The following is a 17,551-nucleotide window of genomic DNA, read 5'->3' as shown; positions in this document are numbered from 1 at the left end:
TTATCTACTGTTCAGAAATCTATAGCTTTCTGGGATCACTCATGGTTTTCACACCAGTTTCCTCTACAAACTGGAAGTAGGCTGAAAGTACAAAAATTAGGAAAAACAGGACACCTCGTTAACCAAAATGCCAAAACTGTGGTAAAAAATAGGTATTTTGATTTAACTCTGCATGTTCCTGAAATCTAGCAAGATGGTGAATTTAGCACAACAAAACGTTTGGTGTCATTTTTAGGAAAAATAACAGACACTTTTGTGCGGAGCACTCTTTTCCTATTTTTCCAACAAAAAAAGAAAAATGTATCTATTTTTTCGCAATTTTCTCAGTCCCCTCCAGGGGGATCCACAAACCCTGGCTACCTTCAGAATCTTCAGGATGTTGGGAAAAAAGGACACAAATTTGGCATTGCTACCTTATGTGGAAAAGGCATAAGCACAAAGTATCTCCAATAACCAAAAAAGGGCTTTGCACTGGAGTGAAAAAGCCTCAACAGTTAAGAGGTTAAGCATTTCACTCTCTGTGGTTGCAATGCCAAGGAATCACAGCCTTTTCAAGGAGGTTAATGGTGGAGTACGACAGTCTCAGAACTCACCAAACACTCAATAGTGCAATAATGTGATTGTCCAGCCCAGTGCTTCCCTTTCAATAAAAAGTTACTTTATTACATTCTAAGGTTCAATACTACACACAACACTAGAAATAGAAGATCCTTGATACAGGGGTGAAAGTCTAGAGTACTAGAAGGTTGGCCTCCCCTCCCACTTTCCCCATCTCCTTACTTGTACTCTAATGTCTTGTGGCATGAAAATAAGTGCAGGTGCAGCGCTGCCCTCTCGTTTAACGTCTCTGGGTCTGAGTCAACCGATCAGTTTCTCACCCATTCTATGGGCTGTTGTGGGATGCTGTGGTCCTCCCACTCACAATATGTGCGCCGCGCAGAAATGGTGGGCTATAATCAAGTTAAGCGGTAGTCCCGCTACGGTAGGTGCAAGCAGCTGTGGTGAATGACTGGCTTCAGACAGTGGGCATCTTCCTGACTTCAATGACGTTGGAAGCAGATGATTCACATGTTTCAACGGGCCTTCATCCTCCAAGCAGTCCTCCTTCCAGATGCAGGTGTCAGGTGGTGACAGCTCTGATGTGCTTTAGGGAGCCAGACAACTAAGTGCAATCAGGTGCACAGACTGTTATAGCATGCTAGCTTCATGTTTGCTAAACTTTACTTTAGCTCAGAATGCCTGAAGGCAGTCGATTGGTAATCGTAGTGCACTTTGCGCACTGTGGGTCAGTGTTGGACTACCCACTTGTTCAGGTCGGGAAGGTACCCTATGGTGGGCTCCCGCCAATGAACACGATATGGGCCCCTCAAATCAAGGGGACAGAGCACCGCAAGAACAGTAGAGTAAAATGCTGCTCTTGGAGAATCTATATCACACACCAATGATTATTCAGTTAATCACAACACTCAACCACATCACACACGTGTTCAGTCTACACCCTATTACCCACAACAAGTACCACCAAGGTATAAAAATTACACAAAGCTTTAATGTAGTGTGTGAAATGCCAACATTTGAATGATATCCAAACTTAGGGTTGCAGGGAGGACACACAACTGTGCCCTTTCATTAAAAGAGAAAAAAAGAAAGAAAAAGAACAGGACAAACCTTTATTGAGCAAAAAAGAAAAAAAATACTTTCAAAAACAAAAAAGAACCTTTGTCAAATAGTAGCTTTTTCTACAGAGACGCCGTCACCGGTTTTGAGTCCAACACACGCGGCTAATAAACGTGCATCTTTAATGAGCCTTGGTTTACGCACTCCCATGCTCCCTCGGCCACTACATAGGGTGAAAGGTGATGGGTGGAGTCCACTTCAGCGCAATGGTGGGTAGATAAGGTAGAGGGAGGATGGTGATGGGGTATAGGAAAGAAGGGAACAGATGTGAGAGTGGGAGGAACTGTATGGAGGACGGATCTCTCCCCTCCGTTGGATACCCCTCACTGCACAGCTTGCTCATTGGCGCTGCTGCTGGAGTCCTGGGGTTTCATGACATCGGGCAGTTCTGGCGGGCTGGAGAAGGTGTCGATGCGTAGCGGTTCAAAAGAATCGTCTGAGGCTCTGAAGGCAAGCCCAACGGTAGCCGGGGCCTGAGGCCGGGCAGTCTGGCTGGTGAAGCCACAGTCTCCCAGTGTTTTGCTGTCATCCAGGAGCTGGTCATCCTTGTATAGTCGCTGGTCCTCAGGGGGCCTCTTCAGGATACCCTCCACAATCCGCTTCAGATCATAAACCGTGGTGGACTCCTTGGCATCTGTGAAGATGGTCGTCTTCTGATGGCGGATCATAAGAAAGACATCCATGGAGGCAGCTGCTGTGTCCCGCCCGGGCGCTCAGAAGGCTTCTCTCGCAGAGCCCGGAGGTCCGTCAAGCGACGCTCTGCCCATAGAAAGTATCCCCTCCTACTTTCTATATCAACATTGAGCATGTAACAAATTGCATGTCACTTTATTCACTTTAAAAAATCTTAAGGAAATATTATTCACGGGTTGTAGGTTACAAGAGTTTGGAAAAAGAAAGGGGACCCCCCTGCTATAAATGAAGGTTCCTAGGACAGGGAAAATATCTACATTGCACAAAAAAAAACGGCAACACCTTACTCATTCTTATATAGATTCATACAAAATCTTTTATGGCTCAGAGAAAGTGGATCTTTTTATATTCAAATCTTTATTGACAATCATCAATAGAAAAAATTCATAAAGGCATTATATATAGAACAACAATGTCTCCTAGATCAATAGTACACATTACTATCAAAATTAAAACAGATACTCAACAAACAGCATCGATAATGACTATAGAAATGGAAGGGTATTTACATATGCCAGTAAATTTGACAATGTGAGCAACAATAATAAACACAACATGAGTACTAGACCAGAGGAAGGTTCTGTGAATAAGGTTACATCTAGTGAAACAGACCTTTCAAGTATTGCGAGTTTCACAAGCGAGGAATCAAATTCCTCAGTAGGGCCATCGACCAGTGCCAATGTAGCACAATCAAACTCTTTTTTATTAGAGATGGAAAGATACAGGAAAGGTACCAGACAAAGACCAAAGAACTCGGATCTAAATCCAAAAAGACAAGAAGAAGCAAGACAAGAGGACAAGGGGGAAGCAAAGGGAAAAGAAAGGATGACAACAAGATCTGCATCCAAAACAGTACAGAAATAAGAGAACTACCCAGTACATCCAATTGTGTGAATGATAATGTGAATGTTATAAATCTCTCTGATCATGTGTTAGATGCAAATGAAATAAAAATTCTGAGTAAAGGTTTGGGTTTCTGTCCTGCTTCATTACCCAACTTCACAGATTATCATATTCGTCTCTTTAAATTTGCAAGAAATCTCAAATTAAAGAAATTCTTTTTCAACAAAAATGAGATTGAACTTACTCCATCTGGAGGCTCTTCCTTGTGTGAGATGTCAGTCAAGGATGTGAAAAATATACAACTCCTCTTATCCTGGGAACAAAGTGGAACCGCTGATCCTACTATAAATCAAATTCTACATGATCTAAATATAAATATTGAAGTTGATATAAATAGTGGGCTAAAACCTAGGTCCCGTTTTACACCAAACCTTGCACCTGACAATGTTATTGACATCTTTGTAAATAATGTCACACAGGAACTCTACAAATTAGAGGACAAATACCAAAATAAATCCAAACAGGTTAAACATAACATCAGTAAGGACGAGAGGGAAGCTTTGCACAGAATTTCCATGAATCAAAATCTAGTGATAAAAGAGGCTGATAAGGGGGGGAATATAATCATCATGAATAGAGTAGACTACATTGCAGAGATTGACAGACAACTGAGGGATTGCTCATCATTTGAGTCTGTGAAGTGCAATCCAATGAGTAATGTAACTAGTCTTATAGAAAAGAAATTGGATTTTTGGAAGACTAGAGGACTAATCACTGTTACAGAATGCAGATATCTTTTCAACCCCGTACCTACAGCAGCTTGGATCTATACTTTACCAAAAGTTCACAAGGGAAATACATTTCCACCTGGTAGGCCCATTATTTCTGGGATTGGTTCCCCGACAGAAAAATTGTCCGAATACATTGATGTCTTTTTACAACCCTTGGTACAGAATCTTCCTTCGTATCTTAAAGATATACGAAGGATCTACTTAGTAGACTAGAAGACTTTGAGTGGACAGAGGGTCATTTCCTTGTCTCATTGGATGTGAGTTCTCTATACACTTGCATCCCGAGAGAGAAGGGTCTAGAAGCAGTCCAACATTTCCTAGACACAAGAGATGCTAACCTACATGAACATAATGACATGCTCATTGATTTGTTAACCCTAATCCTGGATAACAATTTTTTTCTGCATGAAGGCAGATGGTTTAGACAAATAAGAGGTGTTGCAATGGGCGCAAAATTTTCGCCGTCCTTTGCAAACCTCTATATGGGTCTGTATGAAATGATACATGTGTGGAGACACTGTCCATCCGTCTATACTGAAAACATAATTTTATGGACCAGGTATATAGACGATGTGCTTCTCTTCTGGTCAGGTACGGAGGAAAACATGATTGATTTCGTTGGAATTCTAAATGACAACGATTTCAATATACATTTTACCTATCTAATAAACAATAACCACATCGATTATCTGGACACCACATTATTTGTGGTAGGACAAAGCGTAAGATCCAAGATATTCTGTAAGAAAACTGCATGTAACTCGGTCTTGCATGCCACTAGTGCACATCCTCACCTCAATCCCATATGGGGAAATGGTCAGAATAAAACGAAATTGTAGCACTGATCATGATTTTAATTCTGAACTTGAAAAACGTGAAAGGAGGTTTACAAACAGAGGTTATTCTTCACATATTTTGTCTTCTGCAAGAGAGAAGATCAGTAAGGTGAAACGAACTGACCTACTATGTGACACACAACAAAAACAGAAAATCAATAGAGTAGCTCGAGGAAAGAAACCAGCATTGGTGGTTCCCTACAGTGCAGCTACCCCAGATTTATTTCGAATTATGAATAAACACTGGTACATATTGAAAATGGATGCCAGTGTGAAAAAAGCCATTACAACAAGGCCAAATATAATTCACAGCAGGGGCAAAACACTCAAACAAACACTATGCCATAGCTATCTGAAGCCAATACTCAACAACACTTGGATGCCGACACCGCCGATTGGCTTCCATAGATGTGGACAATGTAGTATCTGTCACCTAGCAAAAAATAAGCTAACGTTTTTTAAATACAATACACACAAAACATATAAAATCAATGATTTCATGACCTAATTCAAAATGTGTGGTATATTGTATTGAATGCTGTTGCAGCCTGATATATATAGGTAGCACGATACGTCCCCTGAAAGAACGTATACAAGAACATGTCAGAGCCATAAGGAACAACAATTCGGAATACCCATTAGCTGCACACTACAATGAACATCATATGAGAGAAGGGAGAATTAATATTACTTTCCATGGAATTGAAAGCCTTAAAATATCTAAAAGAGGTGGTAACAACACCTTACTTTTAAGACAGTTGGAAAGTAAATGGTTAATTAAATTGAGAGCAGTAGATCAGGGTCTTAACATGGATAGGGAGCTCTATACTTTCCTATAAACCTGGTGAGATCATCAATCTGAACTAAAATGGGCAGCATATAAATATCATCTGGCAGGAGATTGTCTTAATAAAGTTTGATTGTGTCCATTAAATTAACATACAGTAAGGTAGCATTTGTAACTCTCAAACCCTCTCCTTTTTTCCTTCCTTTTGTCTATGTTGCATTTTTTAATATGATGCGTTAAAGTTTTCAAGTATGTTTATAAAATATGACAAGTAAGAGGATAATATCTCAGATGATGTACAAAGTGATAAGTCGTCTCTATTCATGGATAAGAGGCTTCTTTTCACACATGGACTTTTCTCTTCTTATTTCTTTATCAGGATGACTATGCAGAACATTACGATTATCTGAGCTCTGTATGGGTTTTTTGTGTTGTTTTTCTGTTCAAAGACTATAACAGGAGTAGGTTTTGTCTCCTGTTTTTCAATATGGCGAATCGAACTCGTGGTACTTGGAATATAGACTAACTCATTCATGTTGAGGTTTTTTGTTGCTCACGAGGGAAAAAGGGGAAGAAAAATAGCTTTGGACTGTTGCCCCTTTTTAGGTCTCGCCTGACCCAGCGCATGCGCTGGTCAGGCGAGACTTATTGAGAGGGCTCCAAAAAGTGCTACCAGGCCAGCCTAGAGCTACAGTGCATGTGTGCGGGCGCGCGCAGCGCTTTACTGCGATTACTTTCACTTTCGCGGCCGGACGGCCGCTTTGATGTTTGATCGTGATCGCGATCACTTTTTAACTTTCACAGCCGCTTGGCATAGCCAATAGGTCTCGCTTTTGGGACCTTATAAGTATTTAGTTATGCAACTGTTGCATGGCTAAACACTTATAAGGTCCCAAAGGCGAGACCTATTGGCGATCCCAATGCTTGTTTATTCTGTCCTTTTTGGTGCCATTTCTGAGTGGTTTTCTAAATAATAGTCAGGCACCACTGTATTTTCAGTGTTGTGTGTTTTTTTGCTTGCACTTAGCTTTTTTTATACCATTCAAGTATGGCGCATTTAGGTTGTGGTTGATTTTCCCACATAGTCCACTTTCTATTTCGCATATGCGTGCTCACGTTTTGTAACGCAAGCCCAGTGAAGAGAGTCAAATGCTTTCTCTTCGTTCGGAGGTAAGATGAGAACTCCGAATTTGGTATGTGGACATTATCAAATCAAGTTGTTGGTTTATAATGGTGATTATTGATCTGTTTTTTTAAAACTTTACCGTAGGACGGCGGTTGGTTAATTCTATTTGATGCTTGACCTGTTCGTATTTCGCCAATACAAAATTGGACGCCGATGTCGTCCTTTGATTTACCTTGAGTGATTTCCTTTTCGTAAACACTTTGTCTATTGTGTTTAACCAATACGCAAACTGGGCTTTAATGCCCTTTTTTAACCATATGGATTAGTTCTCTTTCCTTTTAATATTTAGGAAATGAGAATGACATAAGACATTGCTGGTATTGAGTATTATGTGAGAAATATGGGGCCAGCACAATGATGTTTAATACATGGTTCTTGTTTCTGTTTGCATTCGGTTTTGTTTTCTTTTAATACTCGAGGTTATACATATTAAAACAATGCTAACAAGAGCATGGAGACACTATTCATTGTGTGTGTTTTTCTAAAATTATAATCGTTGTTATTGAATATCAGTTTTTGGGGCATAGGTCCAAATGATTTATGTTCGTCACATATAGGTTTAACATGACCTGACGAAGGCGTTTACAGTCATGCCAGGTACTTGATCCGGGGAGTTTTGACTACTACATACTAAGGAATTTACAACGCCCGGCTGGTTTATACTTCCTTTCATATGCTTGACGATTCATGGACATTATGAATGGACTTATCTACTTGTGTTAGGTGAGAGTTAATGATAAAGAATTTACTTTTTACTCTTTTCTTTTTTTGTTCTTTCTTTCCTTGGTGTTGGTTTTGGTTCTTGACAGTGCTATAGATACTTTGTTTTTGGTGTTGGTTGTCACTTTATTAGGGTGAGCAAACGTGACTCTGTCTGTTACAAGTCAATCTAGTGGTGTATGTTAAATGTAGGCCTGGGCGGTAAATTCCGTTCCGTTCGCGGAATTTGCGGAATTTGGGTAATTTTGCGTTCCGCGGAGAACGCGAAATTGCCCAAAAATCTGCGTTCCGCAACTTCGCGAAATTTTTGCTTGTTCGCGTTCTCAATATGCGTGTTGGCGAGATATTTCACCCCGAGCACGCAAACAGCGATCGCGAACAGGAAAAAAGTATCGCGAACAAGCAATTCCGCGTGTTCGCGGAATTTCTGCATGTTCGCGGAGATATTTTACCGTTTCGCGGAGATTTGCGTAACGCGATTACGCAAATTCCGCCCACCCCTAGTTAAATGTTGATTTGTGTTGAATATGAAACATGAATTATTATTTATTTTTTTTTAAATAAAAAAAAAACAAAGGGGTACAATATTTTTAAATGCTTTGATAGCGTACTCAAATGACAATTACAATGATAACAAGGAAACATAGGGTGTTTTATTGTTTTGTTTTGGGATTATTTTTCTTATGTATTGTTTACAGCCTTGAAAAAGTCCTTCTGGACGAAACACGTGTCGGCTGTTTTGTGCACATATCTGGATTTTAAAAGAAGATACAATAAAGAAATATGCAAGTGAAATTCTGAAGTGACTAATGGACTTTAATTGTGATACGTTCCAACAAACTGTGGATACCAGCTTTTCTGGTTTATTATAGTTTATGTGTGCCTCGGCAAATGTGATAAAAGTTTGTGGATTCCAGAGGGCTTTTTTGTTCTCCTTTGGAGTTTGGTTTATCCTCCAAAGGCAGAGGAGGATTTGTTGTTTGAGAGCACCGCTGATACTAATTCTATGGGAATCAACAAATAGAACATATGATTAAGTGGATGTGCATATAAATGTTCTGGCAAGCTTCTGCTTGGCTCTTTGTGTGATAGATACTCAACAAACAGCATTCAAACCAGTCAGACCCTCTATCATGCCGTAATATTCAACATATCCTCATCCTTCAATAAAATCATGTGACACCTGACAAAATACCAATGCGGGTAGATCTTGTGGATACCAACATCAATGAGTTTACATCTTCAGTCAATTTTTATTAACACAATTTCTCTTTTATGTATCTTGATATACAATAAATGTAATTTCAGATATAACTCTTGTATGTTTTATCCATGTGGCTTATGCTCTTAAACTTTCATCATTGTCTACGTGCGTTTTGGCAACACAGCGCCTTCTTCAGGAAAGCCACCTCCAAACCTTTTCCTTGTAACTATCCTATCGATAAAGCTCATCAAAGCCAGGGAGTTTATATATATTGCCAGAGCAATGCCTCCAAATTTGGAAATGACTGCGTGAGCACTAAGACACAGGAGGGTGTAATATGTCTTGAAAGAAGAATATAAAGGTGACAATTTTGTATAGTGAGTTGAGGTCACAAAGGCTCTTATCTCAGCGCTGATAGTAAACAAAGCCCTCAATACTCTGAACGGTTTTTGAACCGCGGTCTCGGGCATTGGCTGGCCTGTTTTTTCCTACGTTTACGAGTATTGCAGACTTTGTTTACTGGCAATGGTGGAGGGTCTGCAAGAAAATAGTTAGGATTGCGTGGAAGATTTTTCCAATCACTGACTATGTAATAACCAATAACGTGTTTTGTAGTTTATCAGTCTGTTACTTGTTTGGTACTCTTCAGCAGTTGTAACTTCATAAGTATGCACCCTGATGTCCCGAATATTGTACGTTTTTCACCTTTGAAGTGAAAACATCCCTGGACATTAGTGTGAAAGAATAAGCTCACCATGAGCAATAGCAGGTGGCTGTTCATCTTCTATTCTTTCAGTTTCTACCACAATAGCTGTCTGCATGTTTGATGAAGATCAACAACAGAACCAAAGTTGAGGAACTTTTAATCAATTCATAGCCACAAAATGGAACATGAGAGTGTCAATAATCAAAGCATAAGCATCATGTTCTAAGTTCTGGAGGAGGCCATAAGCAGCTGAATTTAATTGAAGATGATGACTGCCTACGCCTGATGGGTCTGAGCAAACCAGAACTCCTGTCTTAGAAGCAGGCTAGGGGTGCTCGCATTGTCTTCTTCAGCAGGATCGTGGGCTTGTGGTTGGAACCAGCCAGCTACATTCAAATGGAGTGGAAACAGAAGCATCTGTGCTGAGGTACTTGGAATTTGTTATGAAGAATAAACTAAAAAATAACTTTATGCTGTGGTAATGTGAATCAAATAGAAAGCTAACATTATTTTGTTCTGTTTTGTTTATTTATTTATTGCCACCATCAAAAGCTCTGCCCGGATACTAATTAAAAGAGAATATTTTAAATCGTTTTTAATCTGTTGTGGTCAATGTATGCACCTTAAAGCATCTGCCATTTGCAGGTCTACTTCTTTTTCTCAAACATTTAAATCTTTCTGAAAAAACATCAAGGCCAGGAGACTATAGGCCTGATGTACAAAACCATTTTGTAGTTATAAGTACTGCAATTTAAAAAAAAAATCACATGATTTGTGACTGCAAAATGGCATTTTGTTATGTACTAAATCTATTTTGTGATCCGGTAACAGGTTACTAAATCGTAAAATAGGTTTAGAAACCCATAACGAATCATTGTTTGGATGGAGTTTGTTTAGGGAGTCCCTTCCAAATAGTGATTGGTTAAGGTATGTATCAATGGTCTGTGACCAAAATCCGGTCACAAAGCATTGACATTTTACCGACATCTCAAAGGAGTTTGTAACCCATTGGTAAATGGGATTAGGGTTATCTTCCTTGCACCCCATACCACTTTGTAAACGTTTTTTTTTAAGTAAAAAAGTTTGTTGGGGAGTAACCATTACTTCATGGGATCCCGATCAATGGCAACTCTCAAGCAAAAAAAACAAAAACAATATTTATTTTTTAAAATGTAACATAATTTCCTTCAGGGAAAATGAGCTACATAAAAAAAGAAGTTGGCTTTGTTTAGAAAGTAATCACAGGCATGATGGTTTACACATCCCTTATGATGGTTTACACATGACAATCCCTTTGTTGGCATCCAATCGAGGTGAGTGCAGTTTGCGACCTACCTCATGAACATTGTGACACACTATGATTCCACATCATCTATCACACACTAGAGAATAGCTTACGTTTTGCAGGAGAAATCATTAAGTTCTTCACAGAAAGCTTAATATACTCGGATAACAATATCTTCCTACCAAACTTTAATGTACCATTGGGCCAAATCTCTTCAAATCTACTCAGCAATACCCTCATCCAACTATATAAAACACCTATACATATCAAAGTATCCACACTTGACCTTCTAATTGCACCAGTGGGAAAACTCACACAGGTCTCCCTTATTGGGGGACTGTTCCCAGCACTTTCTTATCCCCTTCACGCAAACAGAATGCACAGTAAAAACCTCAGATTAACCCAGTTCACCAGAACAATGTGTTAGAGAGCCCTCACAACATTAACCTAAATGATGCATGACACAAAATCGACTCCTCCTTGAGATTCAACTTTCCTGATTAAGGGATGAACATACTAAGAATTCAGTATTCTAAAACCCTACTTGAGATCATACAAAACGAAGAGTAGAAAGGAAAAAAACAAATGACCTGCAAGAGAGAAATATAGAAAGAAAAAATAACCCTGAGAAAGGCAGAACAAATCTGGTGGAAACCTAACAAACAAGAAACGTTATACAACATGGGGAAAAATATACAAAAGTATTTTCAAAGCCAAAGCAGCATATGTCAGAAAGGAGATTAATGAAGCGACAAAGCATCTAAAAAAACTGTTTACAAAAAGGAAGAATTTACAAAAAGGAAGAAACACAAATCCACCCACGAAGGTAATCATCAACATTTACTAACTTATTCAGAGAAAGGGTGAAGAAATATGAGTTATCGCTTGCTTTTTACCGGTAACCAGGTAACCGTAAGAAAAGTCCAGAAAAACACAGGTCCTGGTTATGCTTCAGAAACTGAACTCCAACTGAAATATTGAAAACTATAACATGACCATTATCTTACCTTCTCTTAACCTATACATTTATACACCTCGAGAATATTAGACCCTCTGTGACACCATACTGAATGAACTTGCTGAATGGCACACCAGCCCAGGGAAAGGCTACAAATTCTCTTAAAGTAGGACAAGTGACACCACTGCTGAAAAAGTATTGAGCCTACACAAGAATATGAACAATTTCACACCAATTTCAAACCTTCCTTTTCTAGAAAGCTGTGTGGACAGCTAAAAAAAAAATCTTATGGTTAATTACCTTGTAGAGAATACCAATCATGTTTGAGGTCAGAATGCAGCAAAGTCTGTAATATTTCAAATAGTTGAGGAGATGTTACGCATAGTGGACAAAGGTTATTTTTGTCTCCTGATCCTGTTACACCTGTCAGCAGCATTCACTTCAGTCAACCACTCCATCCTGCAGTAAATCCTTCTTGGGTTTGAATGGTTCTTTCTTCTATTGTTTTGCCTACAACCTGGATAATAAGGCTAACACACTCTCCAATGCCATTCCTGTCAGTCAAGGAGTACCATAAAGTTCCATCCTCTCTCCCACGCTGTTTAACCTTTAACGCATAAAAAATGGCAAACACTCTCTCCAATGTCAGTCCTGTCCATTAGGGGCACCACAAGGTTCTAGCCTCTCTTCCACACTGTTCAATCTTTACATGGAACCTTTTGCCGATCTTCACAACAAATCCAACATTGTGTATTATTTCTATGAGGGTGACACATAGCTTCACACAAATGCTTCTTCTCCAAATGACATTCTGTACCTGGCGCAATCACTTACAGACATTCATATGTAGATGAAGCACTATCATCTTAACCCCTTCGCCACGGCACAAATTCCGCCGCGGCGCTGGGGGGGTTTGGGGGCAGTGCGGCGCCGCTGTGCTCATGACGGAACCACTCCGTCATGAGTCACAGGCGAGCTGTGCTCATGACGGAGTGGTTCCGTCACGACTCCGCCCACTGCGCTAATCGCCCGCACAGGCGGGGAATTAGCGCCGTGTGGGCGGAGCGGCCGCCAACGGCCGCAGCATGACGGAACCACTCCGTCATGAGCACACGGCGCCCGTGGCTCATACCGGATTGGTTCCGTCATGAGCCCGGAACGGGTTAAACTAGACCCTAATAAAACAACAAACATTCTCCTCATTCCTCACTACAATATAACCCCATTCCTCACAGGAATGACTAAATACCAAATCAGTGCCATATCAGGTTTAGAGTGCAAGCCAGATAATTGTCAAATGAGCAAAACCGCCAGGTTTCTTCGTAGAGAGGTGCATATCAGTGCGCTAGCTAAAGCGGCAACAGTGCCCGCTAAAGCTTCTTTGAGGAATAATACCAATCATACCAAAAGAGGACTTCAAACCTCTAAGGGAATACCTAGAGTCCATCGCGCCCCACTCAAAGCTGCTAACATTTGTGCTGCCAGGTTGACTGCAGGGTCTAGGGAGCATTATCACATGACACCCCAGATGTTCGCCCTTAAATGACTCCCTATTGAAGCAAATCTTTTCCTCAAGTTAGCCTGAACCACCTACGAAGTTCGACAAACTGAATCTCTGAAATACCTTGTGTGAAAACTGTCCTTATCAGGGAGTCAATGCTCATATCAGAGCCGGGGTGGCTCCCCACAGGGGGGTGCCAGGATGCCGTCCTAACAACAGATGGCCTTGGCATGCCTCCATCTCCAACTAGCTGCTGATATGATAATATGCTTCTGCATGAAAACCATTGTTTGTTTCCAACTTAAAGTGCAACATCATGCCATTAACAAAGGGGCTCCACTGTCCCTTTGAGACTGGACGGCTCACCTCACACATTTGCAATAGATAGCCCCCATGAAGAAGTGTCCTCGGGCAGTGCAGAATGTCTGCTAATGAGACTTTTGTGGCGCGTGTCACTCTTCATCCTGATATCCTATCAGCAGCCAGGGTAGAGGAGAAGGGCTCACCTCAAACCCTATCCTTGCTTCTGAAGCGGCAGTAGCTCGGGTTCCAGACTAAGACGAGCAAAAGCTATAATTCATGACAGCTTCCACTTGTGTATTGTGGCGCGCAGTTTGTGAGAGACTGACTTTTGGAGCAGGGACCATAAAGAAGTCCAATGCGGTATCCCAAAGTTAAATGGAATGGTTTTTAATAGCGTTTGTGTGTGTATGCATGTAGTGAGCATGTGTGTGTGTGTGTGTGTGTGTATATATATATGTGTGTGTGTGTGTGTGTATGTGTGTGTGTTTATATCTGAGCATATGCATCTATCTCTGTCTACTACAATGAACACGATCCTTTCTCTCTGAGTTAAAGAAGACTGGGCTCTTTTATTATGCACTTCTGTTTCTTATAGTTCTTTACGACAGGGGCGAGCGAAGTGCCCCCTCGCTTCCAAAACTCAAAATATCCCCACCCACTCCCTCCAACAGTCCTTCATAAAATACCCCCTACCTCCAAAAGACCACAATAAAACACTCGCTCTCTCCAAAAACTCATAAAAAAACAACCACTCTCTCCACCCAAAATAAAACTACACTAACATTTTCAGTACAAAAGATTTAAATAAATAGTACTTACCCATTGCCACATGTCCTCCTCTCTGAAACCGAAGTCTCCTGCGGAGCTCCCCTAACCAATCCAGATGCTGCTCTAATGCTGTTAATCGGCATGAGAGAAGCGCCAGGATTGGATGGAGTGGGCTGGCCGGACACTCCCTCAGACCCTGCATGCCTGTGCTTGCTCTCCAACCAGCTGTCTAAGACAGCTCAGGTCGGACAGCTGCAACGTGAGCATGCCAGGCTAGCTGTCGCAAGTCAGCCGGCCAAACTGACATGCGTGCTTTGGAGTGTCCAGCTAGCCACTGCTCCAGTCCTCTATGCTGCCAATCAGCAGCCGAGGACATTCCCCACTTGTCTCTTGGTTCGGGGGCACTGCGGAGCGCACATCGGGAAATATAAAATGGCAATTAAATTATTTATTACATTGCCATTTTATTTTTTCATGTGCAGCTCACAGCAGGCAGGGCTACGCTACCCCTCCTCCCCCCGCCCCATTGTGGAGAAACCGCTGCTCCTTTCTGAACACGTTTTAGCAAAAGGTATAGTGGATAATTTTAACCAGCAGTGTGTATAGCCCTAACTACATAGGGGCATATCAGCAACAACCGGCGATAATTATCGCTTAGCGCACTTAGCGCTAGGATAATTATCTCCGGCTAGCGTGGATTTTTATCGCCGAGATAGCGTGCTATTAGCAACGCTTATCTCAAAAGCGATAAAAATCCTAGTGCTAACTGCCAACCGTGAGATTATCGCTGGAAACCCAGCGATAATCCCACAAAGTTTGGCGAAAGGTTGCTGATAGGGCCTCACATACTTAGCCATGATATCCACCTTGCATAGGATATCATGGCTAAGTCAGTTTCAAAGCAGGCGTAAGGAAATAAGCGATAACAGAGGTTATCGCTACTTTTCTTGTCGCTATGCTGCTTTGCGTGAGGCTTGATAATAGGAGAAATGTCGCTTAGCGACATTTCGCCCGTTATCCTGGGGAGGAACGCCCACTTTGCATCTCGTTAGAGATGCAAAGATGGACGTTAGGAATTCAGGCGCTAAGGCAAGGTTTCACGGCCACGCGATAGCATGACCTTGCTAATATAGCGATAAAATTATCGCCGCTTTTCGGCCGAAAACGGCCGCAACAGCGGCGATAATTTTATATCGCCTCCTTGTAGATATGCCCCATAGTACTGTAACCCTGCAATGGAAATTGGCATCTTTGTCCATGGATACAAATGTAAATCACACGAAATCTCCTTAATTTAAATGGATCACACGTCTAAACCGTCTACCACATTAAAAGTTTCTGGATGTATTTAGTCAGCTAGCATATAAAGTTTTGCCTTTTATTACTATAGTTGTTTTGTGGCCCCTTCAAGCATCTCGAGGACAAGAAAGAGAGCTGCTCTGTGCAATTAAACCTTTTGCACCTTATATTAACAGTCGCCATTGTGGCCCAAATCGAATTGCTAGAAGAGGCGCAGAGTAAAGGTAAACGTGTACAGTTTAATGTGCTTTTCAGGAGCCCGAGTTGAGGACAGGGTCACGCGCCTGACTGCGGATCTGGGATCACAGGTCCACATTCCCTGCGTGGCTGAAACACCCTTTGAAGTTGGGTAATAGCCCCTCTCCTTCTAGCACGTTGAGACTCTTTAATTGGGTGTGTGAGCCCTAAATATGCAGTGATAATAGTGGCACCGGTCCAGAAGTAAAACAAAAGCAAGGGCTGCTGCTACTAAAGACAACAAGCATTGGCATAGCCAATCGGTCTCGCTTATGGGACCTTATAATTTCCCAGCCATGCAGCACATTCTCCTGGGTGCCACAACATGTACTGCTCTTTAACGCCGAGGCTTTGACACTAACAGGCCCATTATAGCACTGCATTGAGAAGTACTTATTTAAAGTGTTATTTGTGTACAACTGGTAGTCTGAACTTGTGATTGGTTGAATGATGCTTGTGATATGTGTAATGCTATTGTTGGAACACCTTCCTTAATCTTTATTTGATCCACTGAACACCGCTCAAAACCGATCCCTGTGTTTATGTTTGATCCTGTAAAAGCAGCCTCACCGAGAAGATGGAAGGACACAGCTCACAGGGTGGACCCTCAAAAGAAACCACAGGCGTGGACAGGATAAAGAAGCTGACCAGCAACGTGCAAGCAGCAAAGGCGGCTTGTTACAACAAATGCCCAAATAATTTAGAATGAACAACCTGGAGCCCTTATGACAGACACTGGAGGTGCTTGAGCAAACTGATCTGAGCAACCATGACAAAAAGTGACCAAAAACGGGGAGAAAAATGTCAGTAATATCGATGGGCAGTTTGAGGACAAAAGAGAATTACGTGGGTCTCCCCATGTTTAGCTGATAGCGTCACTCTACGTCGCTACTGTAGAAATGTCACACAGATATTTCCTCGAAGACCCTTAAACTCCTACCCAAGGGTGTGCACTGGCGTTACGCAACCAACACGTCATGCAGGTTTCTGAGGCAGGCTCACAACCACGGCAGTCCTTTTCACAAGAATACACAATTTGAGTGAATTCGTACTTAAATGGAAAAAGACAGGGCTTCACAGAAAACAAAAAGAAGAAATCATATTACAAACTTACTATTACATTTCCTCAAACGTATACATATATAATATTTACATGGCCGCCATCCATGCCAATTAAAAGAAAGTGAAGGATTTCTAATCATAAACCTACACATAATTCGATAGACAGAGGGCCGGTTTAGGGTGAAAAGAAAACAGGTCTGGACTGAAAATAGATGCAATGTTCTTTTAGTTACAGTATAGGAATGGAAGCCAAACAACCACCATTTAGGAATGGGACTGTACATGTCTTCCCTGGGGAACGCAGAAGGAAGGAAGGGGGAGGAGGTGCTGGAAATGTCCTGCAGCTTTAAGATGCAGCCCAGGCTGCTGGAATGTGAAGCAGCACTAATCGCCGACAGATCAGGGATTCTTCATAGTGCCAATATCAGCAACACACCCCATCCCACATACAGAAATACCATTAGGAAATAAACCACACAACACCTTGTTTGAGGAGAAAATAGCTGCAGCTTTATTTGCATAAGAATATGCCAAACATGGTGGTTATCTTACGGGCGATCCCAGGGCAGGCAGCCCCTATGTCGCCTGCCCACCTGATTAGCCAAATTACACAATGGGCTTAGCCAATTGGTGCTTACCAATTTTGGGGGAGGGGGTAACCCCTCCCACAGGTGGACTGCCAGTCCACCCCCTTA

The 17,551-nt window shown here is 41.5% G+C and overlaps 1 protein-coding gene across 1 annotated transcript; it reads right to left on the bottom strand.

Annotated features, from left to right (window-relative positions):
- Nucleotides 1–1,656: 1,656 nt before the first annotated feature.
- Nucleotides 1,657–2,459, bottom strand: LOC146863161 (elongin-B). Its single transcript, XM_085642588.1, has one exon. It carries the CDS (start codon nucleotides 2,358–2,360, stop codon nucleotides 2,001–2,003), a length of 360 nt encoding a protein of 119 aa, XP_085498714.1. The 5' UTR covers nucleotides 2,361–2,459; the 3' UTR covers nucleotides 1,657–2,000.
- Between the last annotated feature and the right edge of the window lie 15,092 nt (nucleotides 2,460–17,551).

The sequence above is a fragment of the Triturus cristatus genome, chromosome 2_2 (assembly GCF_964204655.1).
Source record: "Triturus cristatus chromosome 2_2, aTriCri1.1, whole genome shotgun sequence".
Classification (NCBI taxonomy): Eukaryota; Metazoa; Chordata; class Amphibia; order Caudata; family Salamandridae; genus Triturus; species Triturus cristatus.
Note: the sequence above shows the minus strand (reverse complement) of the source record. Positions and strands in the feature narration are given on the sequence as shown.

What these genes read in the sequence shown, in the direction of transcription:
- LOC146863161 (XM_085642588.1), bottom strand. Translation starts at nt 2,360, where the DNA reads ATGGATGTCTTTCTTATGATCCGCCATCAGAAGACGACCATCTTCACA.